The 18,912-nt window shown below is 39.2% G+C and overlaps 1 protein-coding gene across 2 annotated transcripts in view; it reads left to right on the top strand.

The window, feature by feature from the left end:
* The window catches only part of BRAF (B-Raf proto-oncogene, serine/threonine kinase), an 88,410-nt gene that overhangs the window by 33,386 nt on the left and 36,112 nt on the right, over positions 1–18,912 (top strand). For both annotated transcript variants that reach the window (XM_056339207.1, XM_056339208.1), the window contains exons 4-7: positions 10,889–10,992; positions 11,732–11,834; positions 13,121–13,269; positions 14,412–14,531. In XM_056339207.1, coding sequence (XP_056195182.1) covers positions 10,889–10,992; positions 11,732–11,834; positions 13,121–13,269; positions 14,412–14,531 — 476 coding nt within the window. The remainder of the gene's footprint in view (positions 1–10,888; positions 10,993–11,731; positions 11,835–13,120; positions 13,270–14,411; positions 14,532–18,912) is intronic.

Below are 18,912 nucleotides of genomic sequence, written 5' to 3'. Positions count from 1 at the left end.
GAATAACTTCAGTTTAATGTAAGAGGTAGAAGCCAGTGGAGAAGTTTTAAACTAACTAAAAAAGAGGAGTTCCAGGCAATGAGCATAAACAGCTTTCTGTGAGTGCAAAGATTACAGGAATATGGTATTTGCATGTAGGACAAAATTTGAGCATTTTTGGGGATTGCTTCTAGTTGTGTGATTATTTTTTTTTCCCTTTTTTTTCTGTGAGGGTTTGGGGCAGGATTTGTTTTTTGAGCACTTGGGTGAAGTGTCTTTGGGACTGCCAATTTTAAACTGATAAGCTTGGGATGAGGAAAAAGTCCCCATTCTGAATTGCAAGGACTCTACCAATTTTTGCCTTCCTCTGTAAAAGCTGACAAAAAAGTTAATATTTTTTAGAAATTTCATCTATTGAATTGCTTGTTTACTGTAGACCGTAAGACATTAGTAGGGCTTTTTAGACAGGTTTCATGTGGCACATCAGTTGTGGCTGGTCCCTTGCAGGAAAGCATTTTGAGAATGGAATAAACGTTTTGTGGATGTATCTGGAGTGTCTCTCTGTCACCGTGAAAGAGTACAAGAATAGGGCAGGCACGTATGATACTTTCCCCAAGTAGTCTTCCAAATTGAGCAATTTGTCACTCAGGAGTCTTATGAGTGTAAGCGTTTTCTGTTTGGAAACCCTCTGTCCAGTCTCCATTAAACCTACATGATGAATAGTAGAAATTTGTGTCTTGGGGTAAGGAACTCCACAGGCATGGTTATATGGGGGGTGAGGTAATGATATTCTGTGTTGGTCTGTAAATCTGCTACATGCTAGCTCTCTAACTTTACACTGAAGGAAATAAAGGCTTCAGAGAAAGGCTGTTTAATACAAGGCCTGGTATGGAAACAGATAGCTAAAACTAGTCATAACTGCACGGAGGAACAGTCTTAGGAGATTTCTGATGATGTAGTGAAGTTTAGTAGGAAAGAAGATAATGTGGTAGGGGGGCTTCTAACTCAAGTACTTTATGAACAAGATGGTATAACTTGCTTCTCTTGGTAGCCCTGAGTGATTTTGATTACCCGAGAAATCTCTTCCAGCCAAGTACTTAGTGTGGGAAGAAACAGTCTGAAAGCAGATGAGCAGTCCTCAATGATGGTATGCTGGATTGGGGAAAATTAGAAAATTGGTGTTTAGGTACAAGAAATGATGGGCAGTTGAAATGCATCAGGTGGTGAGGTTTCTTGCTCTTAATCTCTACGTAGCCTGTTGCTGTCTGCTGTACACTTCTAGGTTCCAGAGGAGACATTTGCTTCTTGTCTTCTGGCTGTGTTGGTGGAGTGGCTCTAAGGGTGGTGTGGAGTCTCTGCTGCTCTGTTCAGCAAGTTCTTTGCAGTTCCAGCACCTGCTTTCTGCGAGCATGAACCAGAAGTGAATTTGGTTGTTTTGAATTTCACTTCTGTCTGTAGTGGTCTGAGTAGTGACAGTGAAACAGGGGTGGGGGAAGCAGCAGGTGCTTCTTAGCTTTGGGAAAGCTTGGTGGCCTCCAAGTACTTCAGCTGTCTGCAGATTCAGGACAGGATCAAAATAAATCACTGTGTGTTTTCAGGATAGGATCAAATCATTGTGTGTTTTCACCTAGCATGAAGTATAAAAACTTCTATGACAGCTTCTAAACAAACAATAACTCTTTGGTAAAAAAATTTCCCTTTCTTCTGTGTTCAACTATAGAAGATTGTGTGGGGTTTTTTGGTTGCCTTTTTTAAGTTAATTTGTGTAAAAGCTTAGCATAAATTTGGATCAGGAAAGCTCTTTTCCAATTTGTTGTGTGTTGATATGCTTCATAAAGTGTCATAGTTACATATGTATTAGAAAGTTAATGAAAGTTCTCAATATGCAAATGTGAGACTGGGTTTTTAAAAGAGAGAATTTGTATTTTTAAGATTTGCAGAAACTAAATAAAATTGTGAATGCTGTGCATGGGGACAACTCTTATTTCAGGCTTCTCACTCTTGTCACACCTTGATTAATTAGTACATCTACCTTTTAATTAGAGAAGTGATCATGTGGTCTTCTCTGCAGTCAAGAAGACTGAAAGAATCAGATATTTTTACCCTACCTAAATTCTTAGCATAAATTAATTCATCATGCATGCACAACTGGGATCCTTCAAATGTTCTGGGTTTGAATCTGGTATTCAATGCGTTTCTTTTGGCTTAAGGTCTGCATCTTGCTTTCTGCAGTTTATGCTGTTGAGTTTGTGCCTCAAGCTTACCGCATGGTAAGCACTGCATTTCTATAGGCATCCAAGCTGTCCTACCAGTTTCACTTGTCAAGTGTAAGGGAAATTCAGAGAAGGGATGTTCAGGCAGCTGAACAAACTAGTTTCTTGCTTTTAATTACACACCTGGTTTAACATGATGAGGTTTTCTAATAAAAAACAATTAAAAATTCCCATGCCGTATCAAACATGCAGCAGAAATGGAGCTTATTTATAGCCTATGCCATTGGATGCTTGCTGAATGTATCTGAATGCTTTGGAATTGTATGCATCATGTGAACCAGTCTGGTAGAATGAAGTAAATGGTAGTTTACTTTCAAGTAAACTTCACTTGAATTTTTATTTTTTTTTAATGCTTTGATCATCTAGGAGAGCTATTAGCCAACCTGTCCTATTGCTGAAAGGCAAAATCAAATCAGACTTAAGTTATCAGTTTTCATTGGGAAGAAATTTATGGAAGACCTCTTTTAGACTGTCAGTAAGCAAACAAAATTCTATTCTATCACACGAGTTGTACAATGATATAGACCCTACAGCTACCATGAGTAAGTCCTTCGTGTCTAGGAAAGCCTGAAGAATGCGTCTTTGGGCCATGTTCAGTGAAGCAAGGCGAACAGCAGTGCTACAGCAGACTGTACTGGTGTTCAGGTTGAGCGGAGGTAATTTTCTTCACAGCAGCTTGTATAGTGTTGTGGTTTTAAGACTCGTGACCAAAACAGTGCTGACGACACAGCAGTGTGTTAGCTGTTGCTGAGCAGTGCTTGCACAGGGTCAGGGCCTTCCCTGTTTCCCGTTGCCCTGCCAGCAAGTAGGCTGAGGAGGGGACAATGGGGACAGCTGACCCCAACTGACCAAAGGGATATTCCATGCCATATAACATCATCCTCTCAAATAAAAAGGAGGGAAGTTTTTCCAAAGTTGCTATTGCTCATGGACTGGCTGGGCACCAGTCTGCAGGTGGTGAGTGACTGCTTCTGCATCACTAGGAAAAATTTTCCCTTCTTTTTTTTCTTTCACTTACTAAATTGTCTTTATCTCAACCCAGGAGTTTTCTTGCTTTTATCCTTCCACTTCTCCCATCCCACTGAGTAGGGAGTGAGCAAGCAGCTGGGTGGTACTTAACTGTGTGCTGGGGTTATCCCACCACGCAGGCTAACCTCAGTGTTGGATAAATTCAAAGTAAATTATTCTCTTTTCCACACATACTAATCTACTTCAATTTTATTGACATACAGTCTTAGTTTGCAAAGTCAAACAATATTGAAAACTTGCCATTAAAAAATTGATGGCTTGTGGCCTGGAATGCCTCGTGCGACATTGATCACTGCTTTTTAAGAGTATTCCTCGAGTGAGGTCAGCTTAGTGATTTCTTAAGAGATGCAAAGTCTGTAGAAACTAGTGGATGGTAGAGGAAAATATTGTTTGGAGTGTGTTTCCTCTACCTCAGGATGTGCTAGGCAGACACTTGATGGAATGCAGGTCACAAATCTGAAAATAATTGGAAAAAAAGTTTTAATTCCATGTCTTGTAAGTCATACATAAATTAATGGCTTCTTTTGTTGTTTAAGTAAACTAAATATTTGTTGAGAATGTGTGTACTACCTGGAGATGGAAGTATCCATTTGGGTTTAGGATCAGTTGCAACAGTTTAGAGAGGGATGTGAGTTCTCGCCTTTCTGCAGTAGTTACTTGCCCCCCTGCCTTTAAGTGTCAGGAGAGTGATCATTTGAGGCAGGATGCTGCACAAGTAGACTCTGCATCTGACCTGTTAGAAAGATTTATTTAAACTATTTTGTGACTTATATTTCTAATGCGTTTGGGCTTCGGTTTGGAGAGCAGCCAGCTGACTTTTTCATCACTTGAACAGAAACCTCAAGGTCCTGGTTTTTTATTCCCGTATAGTGGCTGTGGATATTTTTCTAGACGAGCATTTCTCTAAGTGTAAATTTAGACTCTAAAAGTCTAAAGCAATATTTTCCAAACTTTTTTTTTATTAGTGGGTCACTGTCAGTCTTCACAACTTCTGGCACTGGTATTCACCCTAAGATTTTAAGGTGGTGATCCTGCTGTCTACTATCACCTTGTAAATGATCAGTGTTCTTCTCAACAGTCTGGGAGCTGTCCCTCAAAAGCTTAAAAAATGACAGCGGAGGCTGCTGTTGACTAGGCACTGCAGGTTTAATCCAGTGCGGTTTAGCGATGGTATACTCAAGAGAAAACAGTTCTGTATTGACATACATCAGTCCATTGTGTTCTGCAAATGAGTACCCCTTAACTGCGTTGGAGGTGTTGAGTGGGTGCTGGTCACCAATGTGTTTGTAAGTTGAATGGGGATGCATTTGATGGAATGGTAAGTTTTGTGAAATGGATAGATTCTGTTCAGCTTCCCTTGGAAACAAGATTTAATGCGATGGAATTGTCTCCCATTTGCCTTATTAATGCGGTCCACTGAGAATGTGTATTCTTGAATGCTGCTTTCTCCTGGAAGCTGGTCAGAGCTTCATGCCCTGAAATCCACACAGCTGTGTCTGAAAGCCATGTTCTTCATTTCACAGAGGATGTGATGTTTAGCATCATCTTATGTCCTCTTTGCCACAGAGAGGGTTAATTGTATCTGTTAGTGCTGTAAAAAGTGGGTGACTGTTTTGGTTAAACAGTTTGTCCTTCATATCTAAGATGAGAAACTAAATGTGGATCTCATGTTAGGTTTTCTGGTAAAAATCCAAACATGTCGGAAGACAAAACTAGTTATTTGGCCAAAAGATAGCTTAGCTTATTTCTCTCCCAACACACTGAATTCTGTGCGCATGTTGCTGGCAATTTTTAGTCATACAGGTAGCAGGGGGGACAAAAGTGTGATCTTTCAAGGTGTATGTGTTGAGGTAAGTCAGTACTTTGAAGTGATAGTTCAAAATCCATACTACTTGGAATATTCTCGCTATTGTACCCAGTACTCTGTTCTGTTTCGAATTTTTATGAAGCTCTAATGCTGAAGTAAGCTGAACTACAGTGCTAGGCTGAGGAAAAAACAGAACCAGCTGTTTTTGAAAAGTACAAGACAAACTATTCAGAGTGGTTCAACCTTTCAGAGAATACCTTTGCATTGATTTTTTGAAGTGCTTCTTAGTGTCTTCAGTCTCTTCACTGCTGTAAAATATTGGAAACTGCAGTAGTGTAAGGAAGCTTTTTTAACTCGGTGAGACTATGCCAGTTTCTGCTCTGATGTTAGAAGAGTGATGTAAGGGTTATTTAGAGATGTAGCCCTGAATCTCTTACTGAATCGGGAATGACCTGATTTACAGAAATAAATGATTTATGCGTTGGTTAAATGCTTGTGGCTGCAGTGCTAAATATGTATCAGCAATGTTGTTATGAATACTTACTGTCCATAGAAATATTTTATATGAATAAATGAAATGAGAAAATTAAGTGCTGTAGTTTAACCTGTCTACATAGTAAGACTGCTTTGAGAATTTTTGTAATCTGGAATAATTTTCATTTGTTTCCTTGGGAATTCACATTTGCAAAGTTGAGCACGTGTTTTGGTGTCTTCCTGAATCACTACTTGCCTGATTCAAGATGCACAAGTAAATTACTTCCTCTGGTATGTTATTAAGCTACGCACTGAATACATCTTGCGGTCTGTATTGGCATTTCTGTACTATTCCTTAGTATTGGACAGCCCATACTGTTTCATGCTCTTTGCTTTTGAAAATGGTTTGCTGAATCAACTTTCAAATTGTTATGAAAACCTAAACATTCTTTGATATACGAATCTTAGGTATATAAGCAACTTAAAAAGAAAACCCTTAGCAATTACTGGAAACAGATCCCCTGATTCAGTAGCATGAATTTCTAGGAGGTGACTGTTGTGAAACATATATAGATTCCCTCAGTTAGAAAACAGAGGAATCAAAAGGTAATGGATGGACATGGGCAAAATGGGTTTGCAATAATATTAGGCATTCTTTGTTTCAGTAAAATGCAAACTTTGTTCAGTTTACTGGATTACAGTCATATGGTTGTGTATTTTAGAGGAGATCAGAAATTTTCTCATGAGGAACCAACTCTCAAAAAAACCCACTGATGTGATTCAGTTAAAATGCTCTGTGGGAATCCTGTCAAAACTCTTGATGGAATTGATAAACCCACTTTGGGTGCCTGCCTGCGTGCCATGGGTCCTGGAGGCAGCCTGGGGGCTCAGCGAGTTGGGGGACTGTGCCGTGCCAGGGCTCCTGCTCCGTGTGCTCCCAGGCTACAGGGCCACATGCTCTCCCTCTGGCTGGGTGTGAGTAGGAAGCTGTTCTGAAATGTCTGCTTTGGGAAGGCTATCTGTTAGCTGGAAAAAAATAATTTGTTTTGGGGGGTTTATTTAGATTGAGTCGCTCTCCAAATAACTTTTTTGGAGCAGGATTCTTCTTTAACTCTGATGTGATTTGCGTGCAAGAAGAAGATGGGGGGGTTGCAGGAAGGAGAGGTTTTAGAGGGAATGCTTTGCAGGGTGAGGTTTTTGCTTTACAGCAGGCGCTGGTAGGGACTGAAGGAGGGGGCTGAAGGGCTACATGCACAGATGGTGATAGACCGTACTGTACCAGTCTGGGAAAATGATTAATCAATACTACAGGGATTTATTCTAGTATTTAGTTCTTTTAATTTAGCCTTATGTTTCTCTGCTCAAGAGTTCTGTAAGAGAATGTTCTAAATGTGATGCTGATTCAGGATCCTGGTAATTTTTGAAAGTAATCAAAACAGTTGCCTAGCTGTTTAACTGGATCTTGGTGCAAATGGTGGTGAAGAGATCAAATGTTCTATCTGTGTTTCTAATTGGAAGTTGCATAAATATGGGTTGGATTTTAGTGTAGTGGACTTAAGGAAGTAACACTGAGGAACAGCAAATAGTAAGTGGCACATTTTTCATAGTCCTGTTGCACTTGCATTGCTGTAGGCAACCTTTAATCTGACACTTCCCAAGTTTTGAGCGCTTGCCTTGCTGACTTCATTGAACTCTTAAGGGGAAGCCTGTAATTCACAAATCTTGTTTTCAGCAAAATTTAAAAGCAAAAAGAAATTAAAAATTCCCTTGACATGGCATTACTTACGCCAGTGTAATTCATTCAGAGAGTTGGAACTTTTAGGTTCCTAATGCAGATCTTTGCTTCATGAGGTACTGGAGGGTGTCGTCACCCTTTATGGAGAATCAGTGCTGGAGGAAGATGTCTTCCAGTGAACATAAGGCTCCTTCCCTTTTTCTCTTCATCTCTTCTTTAATGTTAGTTACCCTTCTGCTGCATGGCTTTTCCTCCTTGTCCTGTTCATTCAGTGACTTGGGTCTTGATTTTACCACCCTGGTTTCTTTTAATGCTTATTGCCTTGAAGTTTTCTGCCGAAGCTTGAACCTCTCCCTCTACGCTTAGTTCTGACGCTTCTCTTAGGCACTCACTCCCTTCCCCCTGGTGCTCCTTGTCCAAAATGAGCCATCTTTTCTCCTAATCACAGTATGCCTGTTCAGCACGTGCCTTCATTGCCTCCTCAGCTATTTCAACCAGTTCTCCCCTACCTGGTAGTTTATCCTATCTGTTTCCTACCCTCTGCCTCATGTAGCTCTTCAGTCTGTCTTCCCTCTGTCTTGCTTGGTTGTTTCCCACCAACCTGCTGATAGCAGTGCCTTCTCCCAGTATACACGTGCTTTCCTGGGTCAGTTCTTAAGTTTGTCCTGTGTCTTTGTTCCCATTTCTCCTTCATACCCAACCGCTTTCCTGGCTCTCTTCATTCCCCTTTTCCCCCCATGGTTTGTCTGTCACCTCTCAGTATTTGGATGTCTTTTTCCCCTGTGGATATCACTGATGAAGTAACTGAGGGTGCTGGAAAGGTAGACCTGAAGTGTCTGTGGGAGCTCTACCTCGATCCAGCAGGAGCCTCGGAGGAGAAATAGCCTTGAGCTGAAAAACGCTTGCTGCATCAGAGTGGCTCATGATTGCTCCTGTTGCGTGGGAGGTTGGAGTACACCTCTGAAATCCTCGAAGATTTTAATTGAATTTTAAAGAATTTTAAGAATTAAGAATTTAAGAAAAAATACTTACTCTGTATTTTTAAATATATATACTGGAGGCAGGGAGAAATTGTCACCCAACACTGAGGGGGCAGACAGGTTCTTTCAGGGATCCTTGGCAGAATGATGATGGCACTAAATCATAGCTGCAATTAAAGCTTTATTTTCTCAACAGGATATTATGATTAGTATAGCACAGAATTTATGATTAGAATGGCACAGGTTTTCGACAAGCAGAATCAATATTGTACAATTTATAAGTAGTGTAATGCAGAATTTATAATACAATTTATCATCTGGACCTTCTGCAGATGAAGTTAAATATTTAATATATGGTTTGCTGTATCAATAGAACAGTCATAATCTAGACTTGAAATTCATGTAAAAGAATATGAGTCGCTCTCTCAATCCTTGGAGGAAGCAGAGGGTGATGGAGGCATCCCTGGCCACTGGCAGGTCCCGGGTCTCACTGTCCAGCAGCAGCTCCAATCCATGTTCCTTTCTTAGGACTGGTAACTGCTTGGTTTTATGGACAGTGCTCTGGGTGCTGTTGCGCTTCCCTATTCTGTGCTGGGGCCATCGCCACTGCCTGGTGGCCCTGGGTACCTGCGACCTTCAAGGCCAGCAGGGGAAGGAGTTCATCAGCCTGACACCCAGGAACCTTGAGATGAGGAGGAGGGGAAGAAGAAATCTGTTTGTCGAATTGGTTCTCAGGGCCTTCAGGGCCTGATAATGAGGGGAAAGAGAATGCATATGTTGGCCCACTTGGTCACAGAGAATGGCTGCTTGCCTCATAAAATGGCGCTAGTTATGCTAACCACGTTGCCAGGGGTCGGGAGGACAGGGAACTGGTCACAGAATGACCCTGCGAACAGTTGGTTTCAGTGTGGACAACTAGTTTGGTAGAGACTTGAGCAACAGAGGACTGTACTGAGTTTTACAGTGGAAAGTTGTTGACTATATTGATGAAAATAGGTGCTCCCAGACTCTCTCTTAATACTTGTGACAGGTATTAGTTAACAATTATGGTTATTTTATGCTGGAGGAATGACCTAAAAGTGATTGAAAGCCACAGTGTTAACTTCTAGGATGGGAAGAAATTACTTAGATTAATAAAAAGATGCATTTAGAAGTAATGGAATGTGTAAAACCAAGTCACTTAAGGCTGAATATCAAGACTGTAAAGCAGTATGCTATGGGATGTTTTTTCCAAGGAATTAGTAGAAATCCTCTTTTTTTAAAATGTTTGTGTTGACCACGTGAAATGCACAAATATCCTGTAAGAAGCACTCCATATTTATGGGAGGAAGGTTGTGAAACAAAATATTCCTTTTATTTGTCTCTTCTGAGAGAGCATATGTTTGAGTTCTAGAAATGCAATATATAGCATAACCTCAAGTGGTGTTCACAAAGCTCCTTGAAATAGACTGCTGCTTTTCACTGTGATCCTTAAGTAGGACATAGGGCCTCTAAATACCCATGGAAATTTAAGTGCAAGGAGCAAAAACTAGGCTCCAATCCAAAGCCAGTTGAAGCTGATTAAGAGACTGCTTTTGGCTACTGAGGGCTCTGGCTTAGGCCACTAGCAAGCTAGAAGTCCCAGGTATTCAGAGAGACCTTTTTAGTTAAGTCTGTGAGTTTTTCTCTTGATTCATGTTCGAGGTGCTGTCCATGATTATAGGAGATGTCCCAGTGTGTATACCACCTAGTGTTACATATTTTCACTATTGAGTTCTAGAAATAGTAAATCACTTATACTCAACACCTTAACTACACTTAATCACCAGATTATGTATTGTTCTGTTTTTATGGCTTGACACTATATACTATTAAATCACAAGTATACCTAGAGATAATATACTAATTCCTATAGGAAATGCCTACAGCTAGAATAGAGGCAAGGAAAATATCTTTACTTTGCATAGTTTGCGGTTCTTTGGCTAGTTTTAGTGTGCTCCTCCATACTTCACGTCCTGTTAGATATTTAAACTTTTCAAATAGTGAAACAGAAGAGAGGAATATGTTTTTCAGATAGGAAGTGTCTGTAGAGTTGCAATTGTAAGTTAAACTGAAAGGAGAAGGTTTGTCTGATTCAGATGATGGTTTTGTTTTACTTGTTTGCATGCTTATCTTCTATTTTAGAAACAGAAAATATTTACATTTTATCATAATGGTATTTTCAGTGCAGTCAAGTTAGTTCTTTTATTTAAATTCCACTTGGTATATTGTATAACTTTGCAGCTTGGCCTGAACTTTTTATAATGTGCATAGTTATTAGCTATCTGTGTGCTGTGTCTCCACTTTCTTCAAGTTGAGAAGAGTTGGAAGTTTGGAGTTGGGTAAAGATTTTGTTCCAAATGTTAATAGAAATGTAGAACTTGTTCTCCCTTCTAGCTGAGCTATATTGCTTATATACTATTCACCAATAAAATTCTTCACAGTACAAAAACATTTTGAAAAATTCTTACCAAGCATTCTGTAAAACATCATGAAAAGTAAGTTTAACACTTGAGGGTCAAAATGTTTGCATTGGTTTGGGGGGATAAGTTAGAACTTGTTTTAATTGATTTCTTTTATATTTGACTTCTAGGTTCCAGCAAGGTGTGGAGTGACAGTCCGAGACAGCCTAAAGAAAGCTCTGATGATGAGAGGTCTTATTCCAGAATGCTGTGCTGTTTACAGAATACAAGATGGGTATGGTTTGTGTGTGATGGTTTTTGCTCTTAGGATCTCGTCTTGGAGTTACCCAGTATGGCCGATTCTATCCAGCATTGTGGAAGTTGTTTTCAAAGTTCGGAATGATGTGATACTTTGCACTAAAGCAATTTGTGCCTTGAAGACATGTCGAAAAAGAATGGCAAACACCTAGAAAAAGATTTAATCGCTTCAAGAATAGGTATAATATAGAATAATATGGGCTTATAGACTGCTGGCAAAACACCTGTTAATCAAACTTGTACTAGCCAAACAAGTATTAAATAGGTTTGTTAACTTTTTGGTTTTATTTGATTTGGTTATGGTGCATTCATAGCTGAATATAGAGTTCCTATGGAAGGAAAAAGATTTGAGTTTCCATCCCTGAAAAGTTTGTAGATTATCTTACTGCATAAAATTGGCCATCTCTTTGGAACTCTTACAGAACAGGTACTTTCGCAAGCACTTCATTTGATTAGAAAGGTATCTGTCACCTTGGAACCAAGGAATCGGGCACTACTGGAGCTGATTGGAAAAGTGCATTTTTCTCATGCAGTCTGTCCAGGGAAGCTGTGCTCTCCTTGGTATGTGCTGAGCTTAATGTCTTGCCTTTGAAGTTTCCTGCAGTTAGAGACTGGGTAGCAAGCCCCCACACTTTCTACCTGGTCTTACATCTTCAGCAGGGAGACCCGTAAGGGCTTGTGCGCTGGTGCTAATGAAAGGCTTATTTACACTTTAGAGAGAAGAAGCCAATTGGCTGGGACACTGACATTTCCTGGCTCACGGGAGAGGAGTTGCATGTGGAAGTCTTGGAGAATGTGCCACTCACAACACACAATTTTGTATGTACTGGTTTTTATGAAATGTTGAGTAGGGTTAAATCAACTTTGTACTTTGGAATTCAGATTAACAATTTTGAATAATATTTTGTATCTGTAGGATGTGGTGGGGGTTGCAAATGGACTTTTTAATCACAATAGCTTAAGTGAATTAGAATTGTAATTGAAATAAGTGATGTTAGTGCTTGATTGCCCTTAAAACTTTCACATATGGATGGAATACACCCTCTAAAATCTATAAATGTAGGGGGTTTAAATCAGCACTGCATTGCAGAGCTGTAATAATAATCTACTATTTTTGTATTGCTGTATCTATAAAATGTATTCTGGGCCTCCCTGCTGGCTCTGCAGCAGCAATTAACTAATGAACTAACTATTCCCAGAGCGGAGCTGACATCATCAATGATGCTAGTGCACAAATATGTTTTGACCTGATAAGGCACCAAGTAAATGGAAGCTGCTAAACAGAATCCATCTAAACATTTCCAGCTACATACAAAATCCTGGAAATAATGTTTGTCACATTGAGAAGAAAGACCTTTTCTTTAGATTAAAAAAACAAAATTCCGTTTGCAAGCTGCTTGATCTGTTTCACTCAAACAAGCTAATTTATATATGGCTAGTCACGTGAAAGTCTAGTAGATTTAACTTTTTTTATATGCTTTTGAAATTTTGATTATTACATGTAGTAATACAACTACTAGAATGTGTTTTAATGCCAAGTATTGCTGAATTTGAAAATTAAACTAAATCATTTCCCCCCCATAATATGGGGATAAAGTGTTCACCCTTTTGTGATTTAAAATGTTTCTGAGTTTCAGTAGTCAAAATTACAACTGTAGATGTAACCTTACATAGAAACCAAGCATATAAGCTGTATGTGTATTTCAAGTCCTGTGAGTGTTGGATAGAAATGTCATTTAGCTCCTGGAAAAATTAGAAGATGAGATAATCTTTCAGCAGCTTTTCTTTTTATAGGTTGTATCCAATTAAATTCTGAATGTTTGTCTCTAGCATAATAGTGCACTGTTTTGCTTCAGATTTGTTGCTGCTCTTCTTACTGCTAATGAAGTGAAGCATTAATTCCAATAAACAGTTGAAAGAAAATTTTAATGCATGAAGGCTGTTTCAAAAAGGAAACAATCTTTTATGTAAATCTGTTTGATACATGAAACTGTAGCTCCAGCATCAAAAAAGAGGCTTGTAAGTCTGTTTGAGGGAGGTAAAAGCAAACAGCCTATCTTAGGCTCACAGAAGGACACTAATTATGATTATTTTTGACAATATAGGTACGAAAAACGTTCTTCACGTTAGCGTTTTGCGACTTTTGTCGAAAGCTGCTTTTCCAGGGATTCCGGTGCCAGACATGTGGCTACAAATTTCACCAGCGCTGTAGTACGGAAGTGCCACTGATGTGTGTTAATTATGACCAACTTGAGTAAGTAATCACAATTGGTTTTAAAGTTGAGCCATTTATTAAGCTTACAGCTGCTAGTGATTTCTTATGTTAAATCTGTAATTCAGGAAGTCAGAGAAGGTGCCTGAAAAAATATAGGAGTTCAGCTGTTCTTGTGAGACTGCATAATTTGTATTCGTTCTGTGCTAGCTCAGACAACAAGTTCATATTTTTTTGCTGGACTATGAAATGCTTTCTTTGAACCATGAACGGGGTGGCTGAACACTTGACTGTATCAGACAGACTTCTCTTTGTTCACAGTTGTTATTCTTAGTCAAAACTGGTTCTTTATTACGTGATGGCTAGGCCCCTCTTTAAATGTTTAGATGTGGGTTTAAATGGGGGTTTATTCTCTTCAACCTGAGAAAAACTGTTGAGACACTAGTTCAATATGGTGGAATTGCAGTTGGTTTTACAGTGATTAAAACCAAATCCATTAGTGGGTTTGGTGCTTAGGTAAGAAACATAAAAGAGAATGTCCCAAACAGTCATGTGTTCTTGAATTTAATTATTGATCTATTTGTGTAAGTCTTTGATGTAGGTTAAGGATCTGGTATAAGCTGGCTCTGTGTTCTATTTGATTAGTTTCAGCAGAGTCTATTAGGTCTTTTAAATAGACTTTTATATAAGGAATCATTTAAGATGTTAGGTTTTCCCCCAAGAATAAATGTAATTTCTGCTTATGTTGGTATTTGTAACTGTTTCCTTGGGCATTCCTGGATTTTGTGCTCAGGACTTATGGATAACATAGTTCTATCCATTTGGCATTTGGTTTTTGGCATTGTATCAGTGCAAACATTAAAATAAGTTTGTGTGCTCAACATAGAAGTATACATAGTACATTCTTGGAGCCAGATGTTTGCAATTTCAACCAAAAGATTAAAAAGTTACTTTCTGCAAAGGTGTGTTTAAGGCATAATCTTTTGATCCTTTCTCAAAGTAATAATATTTTTAATCTTGCAGATTAGTGTGTTAGTGTAGTCTTTATTTTAAAATTTAGAATTTGATTGGGGGGGGAGATTTTGGGGTTTTTTTCTTCTTTCTTTCAATCTTTGAGTGTTATATTGTGAAGCTTCTGGGTTTTGCACAAGTTAGGTTGTTTTTGTTTTGTTCTTGCCTCACAGTTTGCTGTTTGTCTCCAAGTTCTTTGAACATCACCCCATACCACAGGAGGAGGCCCCCTTAGGAGAGACCACCCCAGCATCTGGATCGTACCCCTCAGTGCCCCCCACAGATTCTGTTGGGTATGACCTTATTCCTGCTGTTTAATAACATTTCAGTATTATATGCTTAGAAACACTCAAAATACTACTTTGCAACTCTCTGCATTTTTGTAATCCGGCTTGCCATGCAAATATAATCACCTATGCTTAACTTCAAAGAAGTGAATGTTTTCATTCACATGAATGATATAAATTAGTAATGAGCCAAAGTTAAACACATGCATAAGCATCTGTAGAATCGGGGCTTTAACTGTTAAACTGATTTCTTCTGCATGGTAGATTTGACCTGGTCTAAACTGGAAAGATTTTATACTTAAAAGTTAATACAAGCCAAAACTATATCCTCACAAATTCTTTCAGTTTGTGTTATCAAACTACAATTTATTTGCCTTGAAGTAACATTGACATACCTCTGTTTCAGAGTAAGCCACGCCACTATAAGATCAGTGTGAGCAGATGCCAATTGCAGGTTCATAATACTGCTTCAGTAGTTTTTCCACATACCTATTGCTTTAGTAACGTCCACACTAGCTGTCTCCCTCCTGTTTAGATGTTGAGATATAGCATCTTTTGCGGCAGACCCAGGTTTTGTAAAATTAGACTTCTAAAACTGACTACAACCTCCATCCCCTATATTTGCAACAAAGATTCTGGACCCTCTATGAAGAGACAAGTGATCATACCTAGATTATGTTCCCAGTAGCTGGGAGATCACTGACACCACCCAGCATTAGATAGTTGAACAAATCTCCAGGAAAGAGCAACTCAAGGATGTGTATCAAAGTCAAGAAACCTGATGCAGATTTATTAAGAACACTAAATACAAAAGCCTTCAGAAAAACATTCCTAGGACATATGTGCTGCATGGAGATGAAGTGAATTTGGCAGAGAGGCTCTCATGGAATAGCGAGCATTGTGCCCAAACTAAAGCAGAAACCCAGCTGGAAGCTACGCAGACACCTGTGGACACTGACTAGAAGAGAAATTCCCTGAACAGTCAAGACTATTTTATGAAAGATCAAATACTGTGCTTCCCAGGAAAACAGATTGACAGTCCTGCAGAGGGAACCTCATTTGGTAAGTACAAAGAGAGGTAATGTTATTATTTATACTGTTTTGTGCAGATTCAAGTAAATTTCAAAAGTGCCTCTTCCAGGTAGTGGATGTTGCCTTTATATCCCATGGCTGTTAGTAGAGCACGCTGTGGGCAAGGCTGCTGTTGTGGTTCTCTAAGATAAGTGGGCTCTGCCTTTCTCATGTCACAGCTGAAAATATAACCAGGCTAGAACTATTAACCTGGGAAGGAACTTATTCATACCAACTGTGTTAAATGCCTGTGAATGCCAAAGGCGTTTTACAGCCCCAATGCTAATATTGGTACACGCTAAATTTTCCTACTTCTCAGTTGCCTACCTCCTATTTGTGCTTTCTTACCAGTTTATGAGGATACAAGAAGGATGGATTATCTTAAATGATACATGTACTACTTCAGGCAGTTTTAATTCTGTGAGGTAAAAACAGAAACAAAAAAATTGGGAACAAATCTGGTTAATGCCTGGAGGTTTTGAAATTCACATATATAAAATATTATCATTTAAGTGTACTTGCCAGTTAAGTGTAAGGAGTTTTCCTGAGTGTTGCATCTGTAAATGTTTGTGGTTACAGGAGCTGTAAAAGGTTTCTAGCTTTCTGCTTTTTTTCCTTGCTGTACACTTCTTTGTTAAAGAAAAAAAAAAAAAAAAAAAAAAAAAAAAAAGGCATACATCGTGCCTTCAAAATTCTGTGTATTTTGAAAATGGTTTGTGATTATCAGCTGGTGTTCATAACTAGTACGCATGTTACAAAGTCACACAATTTTCTGCAAACATCTGTGTTAGTAGTATTTCTTTTCCAGAAGCACCTCAAATGCTATTGCATGAGCATATAGCACTGTCCTTACCTTTCTCCAGTTATCCTTTTGCCTTTCTTTAATAACACTTCTCTGCTTTTTAAAGACATAATTGTGGAAATATTAATTTCTCTGATTTTTTTTTTAAGAAAAAAATGCTGGCCTTTTCTATAAAAACATATACTTACCTACAGTTTTGTTAAAGGATGCTGCTACAGTATGAGACAACAGCTCAACTGGAATTAAAAAAAAAAAAAAAGACTTACGTTTGAGGTTATCCTATCTGGGGAAAGATTAGGGGATTGAAATTTGAGAGCTGGGCAGCGGGATTGCAAATATGAGGAACTAGCGCTTTATTAACACTTACTAGTTCAATAATTGTTCCTTTGATTTCTCTGTTCTCCTAGCATCTTGCATGGCACAGCCCACAGAGGAAGGGATGTTACTAATCGATTGGTAAACATGAGGAAAGAGAAGGCAAGCATCCTTCTTCATCTTTAGCCTTTTGAAGGGATTCCAGCGGCAGGCAAAGTGCCCAAAGAAAGGAAGAGTTTGTGTTGCAAGACAAGCTCAAGAGCAAAGGCGTGTGTGACATGCTGAGAAATTGTCAAGGGATCAAATGGAGAAGTTGGAAAGAGAAAGGGACATAATGGAAGAGACCATTGGACATGATGCAAAAGCTGCTAAACGTGCTGGAGAACTTTGTTTCACATTGCTCATGTGTGACATCCTAAAGCAATCCAGTCCTGTAGCCTTTCATTCTTCCAACTGTAAGCCATAGACTGTCTCCCTCCGAACATTCCACCCCAAGACAAGGGAGCACATATGGTCCCACCTTCAGATTTCTGAACCCCTTACAAAAATGTGTCCAGCCTCCACATTAGGTTTTTTGTCCCATTTTAATTCTTTCAGTTTGCACTATCCTGTTGTGCCAAAGCAGTCATTTTAGTTATAATCTGCACTTAACTGGAAAGAATTATTAAGTGCAGGTCTCCCTAATAATAGCCATTTGTAATAAAATTGAAGTACGCAAACTGTATAGAACACATTGTATTCATTTCATTCATTGCACTATCATAAAGTTTCCTTTGTATCTTTGCTCGTAAAATACGAGCACAGAATTTCGATGAACCCAGTTCCCAGGACCTTGCAGAGCTATGAAAAGGGGAGAGATTAGCTATTCAAAATGTTCTGGAGTTGTCTTTTTCAACTTCCATCTGTTCTCTCTGATGTTGTGATGCTGGGCAACACTCAGCAAACTCATGAGGCAGGTACTATAGCAGGGTAAGTAGCCTGTGGAGTGGGAGGTAAGGGGCGCATGGTTGGACTGAAATAGCACCGAGGCAGGTAGGACTCAGTGGAGACTGAAAGTGGCTGCTTTGCTTGAGGCAGAACACTGCTACTGAGCAGGCTGGCCACATCTCTTCTCTTTGAAACACAAAGTTCCCAACATGCTTGATCTTCTGAATTTGAGGGAGAAAGCGGGACTGTCTCATGCACCATTCTTGGAAGCTTGCCAGTCCCTGCCTTAGAGCAGGCTCCAGCCTGTGATTAAACAAGTCTGCTTTCCTTTCTGTCTCCCGAATGTTCACCGATCATTCTGCCTCAGCTGGAGATATTTAAATGTCTAGAAAAGCTTCTGAAAAGCCAAGGAAACAAAGACAGTCTTATAATATTGCACTGAGTACTACAACAGCATTTAGATCTCCATGTGTTTAAGTGAGCAAAAGCTTTGTGGTTTATTGCATAAAACAATTACAAACTTTTCCCCTAAAAATTCTGGCACTGGATCTTTTCCAGGTCACTCCGTGTAAATGTTAGCAAACTTCCTACATTATTCAACTAGAAATGCATTCTTGCTGAGCAGAAAAGGCCTGGTATCAGAATCTTTAGAAAAACCGTCTTTAGTCTGTACAAAAGGTGGGGGAAACCTCTTGCTCCCCTAAACTTTATTTGCAAAAGCATGCTAGTGAACTGAAACCTGGTTTGGAGGACTAATGACAGCTGTGTGGATTCTCTTGATAGCCCCTGCTGCATATGAAGCTATCAGAAATTTTAGGAAAGCATTGCTAAGCTTTGATCTGGGCCCAAAGGCCAGTATAAATGCACTGTTGTGATAATCCTGGCGGGTTTTTTTCATCTACAAGCCAGCATGGATGAAAACAAGTTATCGTGGTATAGAAGAATGCACTAATACCTATGAAGTTATGAGTGTTACAGATCTGTCCCGTGATGCTTTTAGAGTGATTTCACAGGATGCTGTAAGTGTGATGATCTTCTCTAGTTTGTGGTTATAAAGTTGCACTGCTATCCTGTTCTCCAAGTCAACATTTGATTTGGGGCTATTGAGTATTTCCAGGTTGCAGAGATGGGGAAAGAAAAAAAAACAACTTTGTTTTTCTGGCAGTATCTGTGGAGTACCACAGTAATTAGAGCATGTTTGGCATCCAAAATTTGCAGTTTACATGCTTGCTAGTGTCATAGAAATGCCATTGTATCCCAGATCTTTAGCAG

The sequence above is a fragment of the Falco biarmicus genome, chromosome 5 (assembly GCF_023638135.1).
Source record: "Falco biarmicus isolate bFalBia1 chromosome 5, bFalBia1.pri, whole genome shotgun sequence".
Taxonomy (NCBI): Eukaryota; Metazoa; Chordata; class Aves; order Falconiformes; family Falconidae; genus Falco; species Falco biarmicus.
Note: the sequence above shows the minus strand (reverse complement) of the source record. Positions and strands in the feature narration are given on the sequence as shown.